At 41.8% G+C, this 17121-nt stretch overlaps 1 protein-coding gene across 6 annotated transcripts in view; it reads left to right on the top strand.

Annotated features, from left to right (window-relative positions):
- The window catches only part of utrn (utrophin), a 159672-nt gene extending 144679 nt beyond the window's left edge, over window positions 1-14993 (top strand). For 5 of the 6 annotated variants that reach the window (XM_046372941.1, XM_046372940.1, XM_046372942.1 and 2 more), the window contains 6 exons: window positions 5729-5890; window positions 7098-7335; window positions 10575-10650; window positions 10946-11029; window positions 12442-12467; window positions 13583-14993. In XM_046372941.1, the coding sequence (XP_046228897.1) occupies window positions 5729-5890; window positions 7098-7335; window positions 10575-10650; window positions 10946-11029; window positions 12442-12467; window positions 13583-13591 (595 nt within the window). In that variant the 3' untranslated portion in view covers window positions 13592-14993. The remainder of the gene's footprint in view (window positions 1-5728; window positions 5891-7097; window positions 7336-10574; window positions 10651-10945; window positions 11030-12441; window positions 12468-13582) is intronic. The other variant, XM_046372943.1, reaches the window with a different exon arrangement.
- Window positions 14994-17121: the final 2128 nt, after the last annotated feature.

The raw sequence follows: 17121 nt of genomic DNA on the forward strand, positions 1-17121 counted from the left end.
CTGCTTCCACACTTCACCTTCATCCGAACCCCCCATGAAGAGCCGACGGTTTTTAGAAACTGAAGGCGTTTGACCGAAGACTCCCAAAAGCTCTCTCTGCTTCTCAGGTGATCAGCGGGAGGACAGAAGAATAGTAAAGCGAAAGAGTGAGCAGGACAGAAGTGGATTTATTTTCCTCTCAAAGCTTTTGTAATGCGGGGACAAACACATTATCCCCACTCCTCCTTACCCTTTTGTGCTTCATTCTCTGGCTTATTTAAGAGAGGAAGCCATTATCTTCTCCAGGTCTGAAAGAACACTGACGCCCATACACAGAAGTGTGTCGAGTGCTAATGAGGTGAGGAAGATGATGGTCTGATGAAGGCTAATGGCTTTAACAGCAGAAAGGGGAAAAAAACACACCCACCAGGGCGCTTTTAGAACATAATCGTAGTTCTTGTTTTTTCATCAGTGTCATTACTGGAACATTTGCACTCAACTTTGCAGCAGGACAACAGCAACCACAATGCAACCGTGAATAAATAAAAGTACACAATCTTCCGAGAGCAGGGAAGTCTAGATGTCCGTCACATACAGCACTGCGGAGTGTGTTGCATGGAAATATGCAGAAATTTTCCTGAAAAAGAGTAACTGAATATAGAACTAAAATGATCAATCTAAGTCATCACTTGCGACCTCCTGTGTGATTGTCTGTATCTGCACAGACCCTGCGTTCTGCCTTTATTTCTGTGTTATCTTGCCGTGTTGGGACCTTTCTGGGCATCAGCGATTCTGGAGAAAGAGTTCAGCTAATTGTTAATTGTTTAGTCTCATTCCGAGGTCGTAAAATACCGACGCCGACCCGGGAATGGGAGTCAGCAGTCAAATACCTTTTCCCAGAATCACTCATCGGTGTGTTCGCAAACAGCAGCTATCAAATCCTGCATCGCATGCCTTTAACTGTTACTGTGCTCCAATGAAATGTCATTCACGTCAGTTGTAAATGAAGCGTGGGCTGGTTCAAGAGGCCGGAAGCAGCGAGAAGCTCAGTGTATCCATCAAGCTCTACTTTTAAGAAAAAGGTAACTTTGAAATCCTTTGTAAATATAGCAGTATTGTGCTTTATGGCTACCACTAAAGTAAAACGGCCCACTCAGCCATATCTCTTCTCAAAAGAGCAAGCTGTGCGTTGTGTTGTCAGACTCCTCAGGAATGAATGAACTGTCCTTCCTCTTCCCTTTTGATGCCTTTGGTGTGGAGTGGCTGGTTGATTGTCTTTCTCTTCTTCTGTAAGATTTACTTTTTTCCCGCCTACAGCTGATTTCACCCGAGCCTCTTCGTCTATCACGCCACTCCATCTGGTCGTTTGTGAGGACACACACACACACACACACACAGACACACACACACAAAAAAAACGATCCCCATGCTCGACGCGATAGTAGCAGCGCCTGAGCTTATGAAAACATGCATAGTGTAGCATGGATGACTGCGTTTGCCAATTACATGCATGTTTGGCTTTTGGCTTGTATTTTCTGATCGTTCAGAGCCTGCAAACACAGATTTGGACTCACTGCCAGCTGTGCAGTGATATCAATAATTAGTATGTGTGTGTGTGCGTGTGTGTGTGTGTGAGAGAGAGAGAGAGAAAGCACTGGAGATAAAGTGTGTGTGTCTTCAGTGCTTGTGTTCATTTTTTTTGTCCTGCATAGCTTTTATCTTAAAGGGAATCCTTAATTAAGAAGTCAGTGTTGCCCGCTTTCTCTGACCTCCAGCCAAAGCACAATGTTGTCACCGACGCCTCGGTACGTCACTTAGGAGCGAGACTCCCTTTTTTTTTCACCTCCTTTTTTTATTTGGTTATCTCTAGCTTTCCAGTCTCTCCCCCAGTGCCATCTCTTTTTCTTGTCTTGTGTTTCTTTGCCCTTTATTACCATCTGTCTCGTTTTTAATATCTCCTTTCATCCCACCCTGTCCTCCCCCCCTTTCATCATTTTTAGTTGTAGTCTAATCATGTTTTACCTTTTGGGCTCAGGCAACCTTCAGTTTGAACGCTAAGCACAGAAGTAAACATTGAAATTTCTGTTTTTTAAAGTCCTGCATCGCAAACGATCCACATCCAGTAAATGAAGTCACTGAACTTTACCGTTATTAGTCCCCAAATGTGGAAGTCAAACAGAAAACAAAGTTTTAGCATCTCACCAGGGGAGAGGAATCAAAGGCTTAAGACTTCTGTCCCTTTAATGCCCTCTGAAATCCGTTTTTTCACATATTCCTCATTTTATTATTTATCTCTCTTCTGTTTCTCTTTCTCCTGCATCCGTCTTCTTTACCACTCAGCGTTTCTCTCTTAGCACAGTCTAGGCAGCTGATAGCCCCATTCAGCTCAAGAGGAGCTGCTTGCTTCCTGATATGTTACCATGAGGCTCAGAGACTATTGTTGTTGTGTAAAGGCTGTAAATGTCCCCTCAGCCGTGTCCTCACGCACCCTCACAAAACGCGGTACTCACGCCTTGCAGGCTAATAGCCTTGGCATTCATCACCATTAATCACATTCAATTCTTTTCCCATACTGATGTTCTCTTCCTCTCTCATCTTTCTCTTTTCTGCATTTCCTCCTCTTAACCAGTCCTTTCACTCCACTTCCTCTTTCTCGTAATATTCCACAGCAGGTGGTTTGTGAGCCAGCTCTACCCCCTGTGGTCCCCATTTCCACATGTAATGATCCCCTTCCTGCTGTCCTCTGGGCTCCTTCTGCCAGCCATTGTGTCCAGCTGCAGCTTCCTCTTGCCAGGGACCTGCCTAATTGGTCAGTCAGTTTGTGCAGGACCTTCATCCCATAATCCCAGCAGAAAACACTGCCACCAATTTTCAAGTTTGTCTAAAGGACCCAAGCTGTTCCTCATCATCCATGTCTGTTGTGTCACAGCGTAGCCTTATTTCAAAGAGAAATGTGTGTGTTATTTTGCTGCGTGTTAGCAAAGGTGGCGTGAGGTTGTGTCTCTCCCAACTTTCTCTGCGTCACTGATCGGTAAATCAGTAGTTTCATCATGGCTTCAGTATCCACTTCAGAGTGAAACGGATGAAAAACCATGTACATGTGTGGGTGTAAATGACAAAAGTTGCATAAGATTTTTCAGAAAGATTAGAACAGTTACATTAATGTAAAAAATCGAGAGTGTAGAAAGTTTTAAAACTAGTTTTTTGGGGTTTTTTTTTTTCATTTTTCATTTCATGTCTATTTTATCATTGGTGTCTATATCAGTCCTTTCGGCAAAACTGAAATTTGTTCAGATTACCTCAAAAAACTGACAGCTTGAATGCCGAAGGGCTACAAGGCTGTTATTGAAAATGGAGGAGTCTTAAACAAAAGCAAAGTTTGAGGGACAAAAATGATAATTTCAAGAAAAGATCATTTCCATCCTTGTCAGGCTCTTGACTTTAAACATGGGCTTTACATCACACAAAGTGCTTCAGCTGATGAATGATAAAAACCTTTTCTCTTCTGGGTAAATGGAAGGCTACTTCCTTTTATGTGAAAAGAGGTCTGAACCTCACTCTGTCTATCTTTCATTAGCTATCTACTCGCGTGGCCTTTGGTCATGAAATCATATAATTCATGCTATCTCAGAGAAAGGAAAAGCTTTCTATCCTTAAGCTCTCTTATTATACACATGGTGATACTGACATTCTGAATATATTCTCAGTTGCCGTTGAATTTCTCCTACGGTAATATTCAAGGATACCTTGTGTAAAACCTGAGGCATTTCAGGTTTTTTTTCTTGCTCTCCAGAGCATATTTGATTAACTTGCTCATTATAGCCAAGAATTATGCACTGAGCTATAGTCTGACCCTGATAAGAGTGCGTTAACCAAGTTTATAGAATAAAGTCACCGCATATTTTTAAAGGTGCCAAGAGTACCTGCTGCAGCAGCAGTTTTCAGCTCTGACAGGTCAGTACAGTATTCTGTCAGCTGGCTATTGCTATTAGCTATTTGACGAAAGTTGCACCTGTTTGAACTAATTGACCAGCCTTTAAATTTGTCTAATAGTTAAAAAAGAAACAAAAAGCTAAACAAAACCACAAGCAGTAACATAATCAGACCAATTTTAAACAAGACTCTGGATTAGCTGAACAACTGGGAGAGGAAACGAAGGTGAGCAGTAAAATTGGTCAAATGTTTTGGTGTGAATGTCCTCTGAGGTTTAGAAGTCAACTCTGTGGTTCAAGCCAACCCACTGTAGCTACCAAAGTTTTTCTGTGCTATGATGGTTACTTAATGACACTTTATTACTAAATAAATATAATAAAATGAAAATTCATTTTAGGTCTTTACTATGTATTTTATAGGTAGTAGTGGACCATTTGTCTATAGTAATATTTTTGTTCTATATATATATATATATATATATATATATATATATATATATATATATATATATATATATATATATATATATATACACACACACACACTGAAATAGTCAGTAGTGGATGGCCCACACATGGAACCATCACAGTACTTAACTTTCTCAGTCAAACTGCATTTCAAGCTGTCAAACTGACTCTGGAAATGACAGTCACTTTAGCAACTGAAAGGACTTTTAAATAAATTCTGCCATCTTTTTTTATTCTCTCTTTCTTTCTTTCTGTCTTTTTCACGTATGTGTGTGGCAGTCAGCTTTTAGTCTTCAATGCTCAGGTTGGGTTTCAGAGAGGAGGTGACAGCTGGGCTTTGGCAAGACCCGCCACCTTCTTTAAATTCACCGGGAGACGGACACCTTCGCACATACATATACACAACAGCAGCCTTGTCTCCTGTCTTCCCTCCATATCTTTCCATCTTTCAGTCTGTCAGGCTCCTTCATGGTTCTGCTCCCTCCATCTCCTCGCAGCCCTCCCTTATTCCAGTTATCAGACAGTGGAGACTGACACATCTGTGTTCCACCAGGGATTGTGGGGCTTACAGCGTAGCAGACCTACAATAGCTGACGATTTCATACATCGCGGCAGCCATCATAGTCTTGGTTTAGATTAGATTGCTTGCAAGCTGCACTTTTTATTTGTTTTTACAGGAAGGTGACTTATACTATATGGTTTCCAATGACATTGACTAACAAAAAAGACTGTAGTGGATTCGGTTCAGCAACTTAACCGCTCCCATGACATTGTGGCAACCTTGCACTTCACTAGTGATCTGATCATCTTCAGCTTTGTTGAAATGAAGCCTAATGAAGCCAGAAGACAGGAGCCACATATTTGGCCAAAATGGACTTAAGACCCAAATTTCTTTTTGTTATTTTTATTGTATCGTAAAAAGTCACGTATTTGATCTGCAGCTGTGTTTTCGATCTCAAAATTAGCAGTCTTAAAGTAATGCAGCGTGTGGTTATGGGCAGGGAAGGCAACCTGTTTAATGTGCACATTTTCCTCTTATTGCTCTTTGCAAGAACAAATTTAAGAGATGAATAAAACATTCATGCAAGAGGCCCATTCTTTCTGTTCTCAATGTCACTGCTTCTGTAGTTACTGCAGCCTGCCTTTGTACTGTGCTGTGAGGTAATTACCAGGCATCCATTCCAAGTTATTTCCAAACATAACGATTTGCTATAAGTAGCTTTCTTTTAGTTGTACGTCATCGAGTGCTGTGAAACAAAAAAAAAAACAAACAAAGGTGAATCGAACTGAGAAAAAGGGACAAGATGTTTGCGCTCCTCACTCATCACATAACCATCCCACCCCCACAGGGATGACGAGCATGCCCTGATCCTGCAGTACTGTCAGACGCTGGGAGGAGAGGGCTCCCCCTGCAGTCAGCCCCAGAGTCCTGCCCAGATCCTGCAGGCCGTGGAAAGGGAGGAACGAGGCGAGCTGGAGCGGATCATCGCCCGTCTGGAGGAGGAGCAGAGGTATGGACATTAGAAATGTCTAATAAAGAAAAATGCATGGGAGGATTTAGTGTGAAAGGGGTTGGTTAAGAGACAAGTATGTGGGGGGGAAAAGTCATTTCTGTTTGTTCTTTATATGGACAGCCATGTCTGAGTCGAGATATTATCTTAATCAAATCCCCCTCTTTATTATATTCGTTTCTACGCCACCCTTCTGTTAACTCACAGCTCCTTTTGAGTACACATGCTCATTGTCCCACTTCACAGCACAATACGTAATCATTCACACACATTTCCTGTACCTCCCAGTCTGTCTCACCCACCCAGTTTGATTAGTAAATAGAGCTGGCTTGAGACTGTGCGATCTGTTGAGGTGCTTTTGCGCAGCCAGAGGCTCAACTGGAGTGATTTAACACTGATTACACACACACACACACACACACACACACACAGGTGGTGCAGGAGAGTGAGCAGGAAAGAGAGAGAGAGAGAGAAAGCTTTACTGCCAGGCTCATGAATGCCAACTTAAGTAAAGCACGGCGGCTTATGGTTCTGCACCAGAGAGGAGGTGAGGAGGGAGTCAGGCAGGAGATTTGGGTCCTTTATGTTTGTCTATCCACTTCAAATAGGATTTCACCGAGAAAGAGGTAAACATGAATGTGGAGTTTTTGTGTGGCACCCCGCTGTGATGGAGCTTTTAGCTTTTGAATGTTCTCTTTGAAAGTCTTTCAATAATAATAATGATGATAATAATAATAATAATAAAACATCTATTTGTTAGCCATAATTATATAACAGAGAAAAGCCCTGTAATTTATAGTAACAATAAAGCCCAGCTCACAGGAACACCAGACATCTGATCTATTTATACAAGGTTAGAGAAGCATATACGTACTGTATAGTAGGCACGAACGTGAACATGTATGGCCATGTTCACAAGTACATAAAGAGAACCTAATGAATGCTGTATATTAGGAGAATGGCGCTAACTTGTACCCAGACCTTGAGATGGATAGCAGATTAAAGGAACAACCCACACAATTGTTTTATTTAGCTTTTACCTGTCACCAGAACAGCTTCAGTGCTCCTTCCTAAAGTCTGTGCACCTCTACTGGAGGGATAAACACCACTTTCACATTTAATGAAACCATACACGTGCGAAACGTGACCACCTTACCACATGGCACTGGGTGTGACGAATGTTGTCTTTCTAACCCTTTTTTCATAGGACCCTGCAGAGGGAATATGAGCAGCTAAAGGAACAGCATGGCCACCGAGGGGCCAGTACTGCAGGCCACTGGGAGTCGGAGGGTTCTTTTAGCCATCCTGATGAGGCAGATCTTCTGGCAGAGGCCAAGCTGCTGCGACAACACAAGGGCCGGCTGGAGGCCCGCATGCACATCCTGGAGGAACACAACAAACAGCTGGAGTCTCAGCTCCATCGCCTCCGACAACTACTGCACCAGGTGACATAACAATTTTTTGGCTCGTTTTATTTTTTTAGAAGCCACAGTTTAAGGCTGAGTGGAGACAAAGGTATATATTCATAGACTCATACATGACAGAATAATCATCCCTCAGAAAAAAATCCTGGAATCCAGGATTGCCCTTTCTTCCTCTTCCGCTGTGAAGAGGCCATTAGCAGAAAAAATGGCTGCAGTTTTGCCTCTTAGCAGACAAAATAACATAACATGCTGCAGGTTTTCTACTGATGGAAAAGGACTACAAACCTGAAGTAGCTTAATCAGTATTGTGTGACATAAAGGAAAGCCAGAAGCATGTATGGTATGTGAGCTTCGAAAGTGACGTGAGACAGCTAACATTTATTTCCCACCAATCAGCAAGTGTGTGCAGCAAATACTGAGTTGGCGTTTGCTGCTAAATAACAACCTTGTCATCTTTGTTGCATGTTTTTGTTTAAGAAATAAATGAAATTCCAGAGGAATTATGATTTTTACAGCCTTTTTGAGTATAGCACATACACAGCTGTGATTTGAGGTTTATTTCTGCTGTAAGCTGTCTTTTCTTTTAGTTCATTAGGCTTGTTGTCGGGGAGCAGGAGGGCAGTAATCACAGTTCGCAGACTCACTCACTCCCACCAGCTGGCAGGGCTGTTTCAGTGCATCTCATAAAAAAAAAAAAAAAAAAATACAAAGTCATTTAAAAAGTGCAGCGCTCATACAGAATGCTTTCAATAAATTAGTAGGTTCTTTCAAAGTCATTTGAATAAATCATCAACGTAAATATGTGTTTGCCTACCTGTTAAGCCCCAACAGACCTCTACACACGTCTGCATGTGAACATGGGAACCTGGTCTGTTTTTGTCCTCACTTGGTTGTGCCTTTGCATAACAAAACCTGTTCATCAGTGCTCAGATTATATTCTAATCACATCATTACCATTCCATCCAGGAGACCAGCATCCGTCTCCAGTCGCTCTATCAATAACTTCCAGATTTGTTTATGCCCGGCCTAATTGCTCGCTGAGGTTGGATTGTTTGTGCCAAGTGAGAAATGCACAACCCTCAAGCCAAACAAACAGCAATCCTGACAAATCAGACTGAGCAAACACAGGGGCAGGTATTGGCTCTCTGGTTGCTGTGGAGCTGGAAGCACAGTAATAACTTACAATAAATACGGCCTGGGGAAGGCAGCTTACGTGACTCGGCAGATTTTTAATGGATGAAGATTAACATTTTGACTGAAAAGTTTTTTTTTTGTGTGCTCATCCTTCCTCCATATCGAAGATTTCCTCGCTATTTTTAGACAGTGGATCTGTAACTGTTACAGTACTGATTTAGTATGTACAATATACAAAAGTAAAAGCATTTGTTAGGCAGTAGAATTTCCCATGTAAGTGTTCTATTATGTTGTATTATTGGATTGTTATTACTCTTATTTTAATATTTAAGTAGCATTTTACTGTTGTAGCTGGCCAACATTAGACTGCTTATCATACTGGTATATGAATTAATTTATAAAATATCCTAAATATAAATCTTTGGTCTTCTTTAAACATTTGTAATCTCAAAAATAACTAGTCGCTGTAACTGTCAAATAAATAGAGATAAATGAAGGATTTTATGGCATGTAGCAGGGTGGGTGCAGCTTGCCACAAACTGAATACTCTCATCTCACCCTCACAGTATGAAAGGCCTTCTCTGGAGCGTTTGGTTTGTCCATTCTGGGTTACTGTAGAAGCATTGTGGTGCCACCTGGCAGACTCTGTGGAAGAGGACCCGCTCACGCAGTGATTCTTAGTTTCATGTGATTATAGTGAAAACATAGTTAAGAACATACACCAGTCAGCCACAACATCAAAACCCCTGAGGGGCGAAGTGAATAACATTAATCATCTGTTTACAATGCCATGGTCTGCAGGGAAACCTTGGGTTCCAGCAGTCATGTTGGATGTTCTTTGACACACACACCACTGAAGACCAAATACACCCCCCACCAGTGGCTCTTCCCGTCAGCAGCGGACTCCCCACAGCTAGACAGTGTACCCCATCACATTTCAATAAAAAGAGCTCAGGAAAGTCTCAAGGACCACAGATGCACAAGAATATGCACCCCACCTTGAGGCCCCGCCCTCAATGCACAGGACTCAAAGGATCCAACATTCTGATGGCGGTGACCACCAAAATAACCCCCCCCCATCTACAAACTATCAAACAGGGGGTTTTAATGTTGCGGCTGATCGGTGTGTATTCTGTTTCTCTCATATCCCTGCATACACACAAACATCCCCACACTAAACAAGAACTTCTGTTTCCTGACATTTAAGTCTCCAGAATCCTGATCGTATGTCAACATGTCTTTCCATCAACCATCAGCCTTACTGCCAAGCTGCAGAATAATAAACCCAGTCAGCTTGATATCAGGCTTTAAATTCACCCTCCTCAGGGCTGACCAAAGCCCTGACCCGAGCTATTCTAAGACAAGCCTTGAGAAACTAGCTGTGCCCCAGAGATGTTTCCAACATGTTAGCCTTTACTGGCGCTGGGGGCACCAGGAGATGAAGGAGAAAAAGGAGAAGGAGAAGAGGGTTGATGAGGGAGGCAACATTGATTTGATTTCTTCCAGTTGAAAAGCTAAAGGGAACGTAGGACTCTGCCATAATTGTTGCCAGACATCAAGTGTTTGAGCGTGTGCATCAGAGCGTGTTTTCACCAATTGATCCGCCGTCTGCAGTTTTAATGTCACGCAGTCCTAATCTAATTGATTGGTTAAGATACTGTGCTGTGTTTTCTCCCATCATTACCTTTTCTTTTTGTTGTTTTCAACACCTTCTTCATGACTCTTCCTGTTAGCTGTTGCATTTTAAAGTGTGTTATCACTTTTCAGTTGTTTTTGTAGGAAGTCAAAGAATTTCTTCTGTTACACTCAATAAAATGACTCCGTTTGAGACAATTAGATAGAGCAATAAAAATCTAACTGTGCCAGGGTCCTTTGGGGTCGTTGAATGCGATTGATACTGTAGCATGTCAAACGTCGGTGGGGATGTTTATGAGCGTTGTTTCTGCACACATAATGACGGCCTCGTTGTGTCGCCCCCTGGTATTCCTTTCTCTCCGCCTGCCACGGTGAAGCATGGCTAATTTTGAAGTTGTCGAGCGGATGCCAAGAATAATTATGTTATAATAATGGAGTTTTATTCTTCTCTTTCTTCTGTGTGTGTGTGTCTTTCTCTCTCTGTCTGTCAGCCCGAGGTGGACTCGAGGGTAAATGGAGTGTCCTCTCCCACCGTGCAAGATCGAGGGCCACTTACTGAAAACTCAGGTGAGACAATGAAGCACAAAATGACTTGCATGCTCAGACACAAACACTCACGCTGCCACTGATCTTGGTGTATGAGGATCACCCCTTGGAATTCAGTCATTGTGGAAAAAAGTTGCATTTGTTCAGGTACGCTGAACATTTCAAAATTGCTCAAAACACGGAAAAGGATCTCACACTTTTTCTCTGCAAATGGAAGCTTGTTGCTCACTGTGGTATGGTGCCACATCAGAGTGTGTCTGTGGTAACTTAAATTCAACCTCTGTGTGTGTGTGTGTGTGTGTGTGTGTGTGTTCAGATGAGCTGCTCGACTCCCACAACAGCAGCTCTGACCTGGCAGATGTAATGGAGCAGATTAACAACTCCTTCCCTGCATGCAGTCGTAAGTTTCCCACTTCTCCTCCTCCTCTTTTCCACTGTGTCCACTCAGGCTGCGAAGGTAAATTTGTATTTTGCCATTAGGACACTGGTCAGCGGAAAAATAGCTTACGTCACTTCAGCTAACTGTTGAAACTTCATCCTTCAGGGTGGGGGGGGATTCATTTATATTGTACCAGATGCATGGAATACTTTCAGTCAGTCTCTTAAGTTTGTTTCTATATATTATTATATTACCAGAATCTGTAGGTGTGTTTATATGTGGAATAACTGCTACATTTGCGGGTGTATAATATGAAAATTCATGCAGGTCAAAGTGTTTGTGTGGACGTTTCGTAGGTGATCCCTGTTCTCATCCTCCTAGGTCATTTTACAGATGTTTCTATCATTATATATATTTTATTTCATTAGATTAATGCAATAGTTTATTTTGTTTAATTGTGTTAGTATTTTTTGCCTCTGCGACCTCTTCTATGAAGTTCACCGTGCTGAGGCTGCGTCACATAGCAACAATAAATGAAATAGAAACAGACAATTGAGGCAGGGAGGAAACTGTGGCTCTTCCCCTGATATAATCAATATAAATCTGCAATTTTAGCATGACTCATCGGCCACCTTTTAACTATCTGCTTTTACCTCATCCTGCGTTTGTTGATCCTTCCTTCTTCTTTCCCCTCAGACAATCCTGCTCTGCATCTGTCTTTTCTTTTTCTCACCTCATACTGTCATTGGACTTTCGTTCATGCGTGGTCCATGTGTGTGTGTTTGTGTGTGTGTGTGTGTATGAGTGTGTCAGCGTGCGCTCTCAGGTGTCATGTACAAATGATTTCAGCTTGAGCAGCTGTGCACGTGTCTGTAGTTATGAATTCAAAGGGTATTGCGCTTGTAATCAGGGTGTGTGTAGCGCATGCAAGCTCCTCTGCACTGCGACTTTGTGGCCTTGATTCCGTTGAAATGCTTTCTCAAACGCATAAATTTTAAATACAGCCTTGAGCTTTATTTAATTCTGCATTTGATATGATCAGGAAAATTGTTAGACCCTCATTACTCTTTATAGCAGATTTTGAACGAATGTTCACCTTTGGGGATATTAATCAAATAGAAAAAAATAAATAAAAACGTTCGAATAGTGAGTTAGCGCTCACTGACTAAATTGCATTCGAATTTTTAAGAGTCAGAACTCCTATGAGGGCTTTAGTTAAAAATCCATTCTAATCTGGCAGACAGTCGGGCATTATTAGCATTTGGTTACTGCACGGCTCCCGGGCATCAGGACTGAAAGGCACAGAGTGTGTGAATGAATATGTGGGAGGGACCCAGAGGCTGATAATTTAATGTAGACTTATAAAAACAAAGATGAGTGGGGAGTTCAAGAGGTAAGCTTGCTCATTTGTCTCTTTGCTTTGTCTCCCATAGCCTCGAGCCTCTCCTCAAGGCCACAGGTAAGGCGAAATTCTTCCACACTTTTTCAATGAGTTCTATAAATAAGTCTTATGTATTGGCTGCTTGTATGGATATTTCAATTTTTCGCTGTGTTTCCGGGTCGCTACTTTAGCGACTGGCAAAGGTGTGAGATGTTTGAGCAGAGCAACAGAGGTAATTACAGCGGCTGCTGCAAAAGCAGTCCCCGCCATGTAGCTTTCAGCTGCCTCAGGCCTTCACATTTGGTGGCCTGTGAGGAAAAATGGACAGCTAATGGAGGTGCGCAGAGAGCTGAGATTAGCTGCTCGTCTCATTTCCCCAGTATGAGGCCAAGGTGCATTTTGGGACAGAGGTGTTGTTAAAGCTGCTGTCACTGACCTCTTCCTACTGTAATTCTTTTTACCCCGCTGTGGCACCTTTCTGCTCACTCCATTCTCCCCTTTCTCTTGCTGTCTTTTTACACTGTTTGGCTTGTCTCTTCGCACACAGCTAATATCTTTACACATCAGTCAAACTGCTTATTTGCCTACGATCCATTCGTGATGGCTGTAACAATACAGACACGTTACTTTTTCTTTGATTTCTCCCATCCTCTTTGTTAACTTATTGCTTTCAGGATTTTATACCACTTTATCACGACTCTCTACAGTACCTGTAATACACGCTCTTCTTAAATCTCCTCAGTCTCCTTTCACGAGTTCCTTTTTTCCCGTTGTCCTTGGCAAACACCATTCCATACACGTTCATGTGAAAGCGTGGGAGAGTAGGCTTAAGCATTTAATTTCATTTCTAAGAAGACAGCTACGTGTAAAATGCATCACCCCTCCGCGCTCACCTCCTCCCTTTCCTCCACACCAAGCTCCTAATGGACTGTAACTGGCTTGAGGGACTGCAGTCCATTTACCAGCTTTCAAACCCGATTACTCCATTCCGAGCTGTGATATTTTCTCACAGTGATGTCTTGATGAAGAGAAATGAGGCGGGTTTACCTGCTGCACTTGGACTAATGAAAAATATGAGTACTAAGTTTCAGTCGCTCTGCTTGAACCCAGACGCACGCCACTGCGTTTTAAAAGATGTTTTGTTATGTGCTCCATTGTGATGATTTCATGTTCGTGTTTTCTCTGTTTTGCAGGTGATGTGAGGACAGTCGCCACAGAGGATAGCGTGTGTTTGTGTGTGCGCGGTAAGAAGTGGAAGAGACATGTGGAAGAGCCCATTCCCAGACAAACGAATCTCCCGACCCAAAATCCCAAAGACGCACAGGACCGGACAACTTAACTCCTTTTACCACCTTGTCTTGTACTATGCAAACTGTACATTTTATGAACTGTAGATTGTACCCAAACTTGGTTCAGCATTTGTCAGTGATTTGTTTAGATATGGAGATGAGTATATCGACACGGGACTTTGTGTAGTAAAATATGCTTTTTTGTTTGTTTGTTTTTCAGAGGGAGATTTGAGATTTGTGTTTTGTTCTCGTTAAGCTCTTCCCTTCACTGGGAATCAAACTTACCTTTTTTTTTTTGTCATTCCACTGCTTTGTACCCTCCAGCCCCCCAGTTGCAATTATTTATCAGTGGAAGTAGCCACAGGGAGCACACACAGTTCCTGTGTAATAACACCCAGTGGCCGAAATGATCGTTTTGAAGATGCACTCTGTCATTTCTCAAAGCGTCCGTTTTGTTTTGAAGCTCTGTCTTGTAGCATGCTTGATGTCAGGTTCCCCTTTAATGCATCGAAATGCCGGTAGACTCTGTGTCGACTGCGATTTGTTAATGTAAACTTTACCCCTTCTGTGCCTATACAGTTTGTCATTCCAAGTGTGGAAGACAGAGATAAGAGTCGGGTGATTTAAAGAGGGATTGTGTATAAAGAGAGACGTTTTGGAAAATAAAGATTTAAATCTGAAGTTGTTCTGAATTTGGCTTTGTGAGAGGCCTGCCGTCATTATGTAGAATAGTTTTTTTTAATGATATGTGTTCAGAAATCAGAGGAAAGCCATGATTGCCTTGCTACCTCAGACTCATAGACACAGTTTTGTTTTTGTGGTTTGTAAACATGTTTAAAACAGTTGTGATCATTTACAGAAAAAGAACAGCCTGGTTTAGCATTCCAAGCTTCAGCTTACTGTATTGGTGTACACTGCAATGAGGAGATTCCAAGTAAAAAAAAAAAATGTTACTATTACTGTACCACAATGGGTCTGTGGCCTGCTGAAGCTAGTCACTGGTAGTGTTTTACTTTATCTGTTGTTGGGTTTTTTTTTTTTTTCCACTGGCCTTCTAGCACTGGTCCCTCACTGCGTTGTGTCGTTGTGCTATATGCTATCCTGTAAAACTTGTGAGACTGAACAACACTACTATAACCTCCTCTGACTGTAGACTAATGACGATGTTGATGATTTTTAAATGATTCCGATCGTGATGAACCGTACCATGGCAGAACTGTGTCGCTCCTCCTGAGGTATGTAAAATAGATTGACCACACTACGTGTAATATGGCTGCGTTGTTTTATTCTAAATAAAACTTTTACAACAAACGTGCATCGCCTCTGCTGTTTTTACCTGCCGCCTGCTCTGTTGGGACGTTACAGTCACGACTGTATGAGGCTGTAAATTTTTAAAGGTGGTACAGATGAATCACTTTACAGAGTCACTGCTTAAAGTTTTTCATATGCAGCACTTGGCCTGTAAGCATCTCGTACACCCACACCTGGTTTGAAGAACATAAGCATCATCACTGCCAAGTTATCAGTGTCATCCAGCAAGCAGTGGTGGATTATTATTTATCAAAAAAATTGATCACACAGTGAGACGTATCTTCATTCCATGCTATCAGCGAGCATGCTGAGCTGTAGCTAAAAACTCCAAATGAATGATGAAAGGTAATTAGCCTCTTCGCCTTTTACTCCAGCCTTTCAAACCCAGTTGTTTTTCATTAAAGCAGCGTTACTCACTCTTGGCCACATGCACGCTGATTATTTTTTTAAAAGATTGTTGTGAGGTTCGATTAAAGATTAAACACTGGTCTTTCTAGCCTGTTGCTGGTTATAAATCAAATCTGACCACACAAGTCAGTTCATGGTGTAAAATTTGCTCATTTCAGCAAGCTGTCAGATTAAACTATGTCCCGACAGGAAATTATCTGTTCTCTTTACTGCTGCAGTTATTAGACCACACCAAAATCAGATAGCATGTTTCCATATTTTAACTTCTCCTGCCTAACCTTACAATATTTTTTTCATTATTCCTTTATCGCAAAATGTTAAAAGGGAAAGTCACAGTTTTCTAACTCTCTGTTCTCACGACAGTTCAGAAGAATAAATGGTGACTGACATATCTGTTCCTGGATCACTGACGTCCCTCATGATATTTTGTTGTGTCACTCTTGCAAATTGGATACAAATTAAAGCACAAACTTTTCCATGTTGGACACTTCTTAATGGAGTTCACTATCATGTATGATCCAGCCTTTCCATAACACACTTAAATAATGCAACCGTAGCCAAGTGGTAGTGCACCCTAATTGGATCTGGGGCTACTGTACATATTCTGCCTCCTTACAGACAGCGGGCTCACATCCTCTGAGCTCCCTGAGGTGCTTTAATTAGCCTGCACTCACATTTCTGCAATGCACTACACGAATCGGCTTGTTTGCAGGGGAAAAGAAGTTTGTAAGTAACAAACCGGCATACATGAGAGAAAGAGGTGAGAGAGAGGAGGTAGTTATTTTTTTTACTGGATCCCATTACAAAAAGTTAAAGTGCATTGCTATTGGTATTAATATTAATGTAACAATTATGCTAAATGTGAAGACAGATGTGGTTTAATAACTGTAACAATCTAACGTGCATGACTTGTATAAAATTTAGTCAAAACAAGATTGCATGAGTTATCAGCAATCTTTCCAAAGTGTTTTAATCCTGTTCAGATGCAGCTCTCTGTGACTTAGCACATTAGATTCTCAAGCTTCAGTGAGGTGGAGTCTGCTTGCTCGAGCGAGCAAAGATTAGCATTCTGCAGTTCAACGAAAACATGACTCATTTATTGGATGTCTTAATATTTATGTGCTAGCAATGACAGTGAGACTTTCTGGTTCTCCAAATGGTGGTCAAAAGTCAAGCTCAGCTACAGAACAGCGCAGCCCCGGAGCTGGTTGGCAGTGACAGATGCTCTCTGACATGGAAGATTCAACTCAGGGGAAGTCTAATCAACAGCATCCTGCAAGCCATGTCCTCAGTCTCAGACAGACAGCAAGACTAAAGGCCTTCTGCCATAGCAGCCTCCTGTGGCAGCAGTGCTCATTACACACCGACCAACGAAAGTGTTGAATGAATGATGACTGATGAGACAACATTAAGGCAAATAAATATGTTAAGGCCCATATAAATGGTGCTTTAATTGTATCCAGTGATCCTCAGCAGGTAAAACTGTCAACATGTCATGGACTGTCCAATCAGCGGAGGAAATAATCTGACCATGACGTTCACTCAGTTTCTGTGGATCTTTCAGTCATATCTTTTTTGATGGAGATGGAGCTGCATAATTAATGTTTAAATATCCCTTCTTGTGGGCAAAGACTGCTTGTCTATACTGGCTTGAAATTAAAAGAAAGGGTATTTTTATTTATTCATTCATTAATAGTTTTTTTATACAAGTGAGTGTAACCTGA

The sequence above is a fragment of the Scatophagus argus genome, chromosome 19 (assembly GCF_020382885.2).
Source record: "Scatophagus argus isolate fScaArg1 chromosome 19, fScaArg1.pri, whole genome shotgun sequence".
Lineage (NCBI taxonomy): Eukaryota > Metazoa > Chordata > Actinopteri > Scatophagidae > Scatophagus > Scatophagus argus.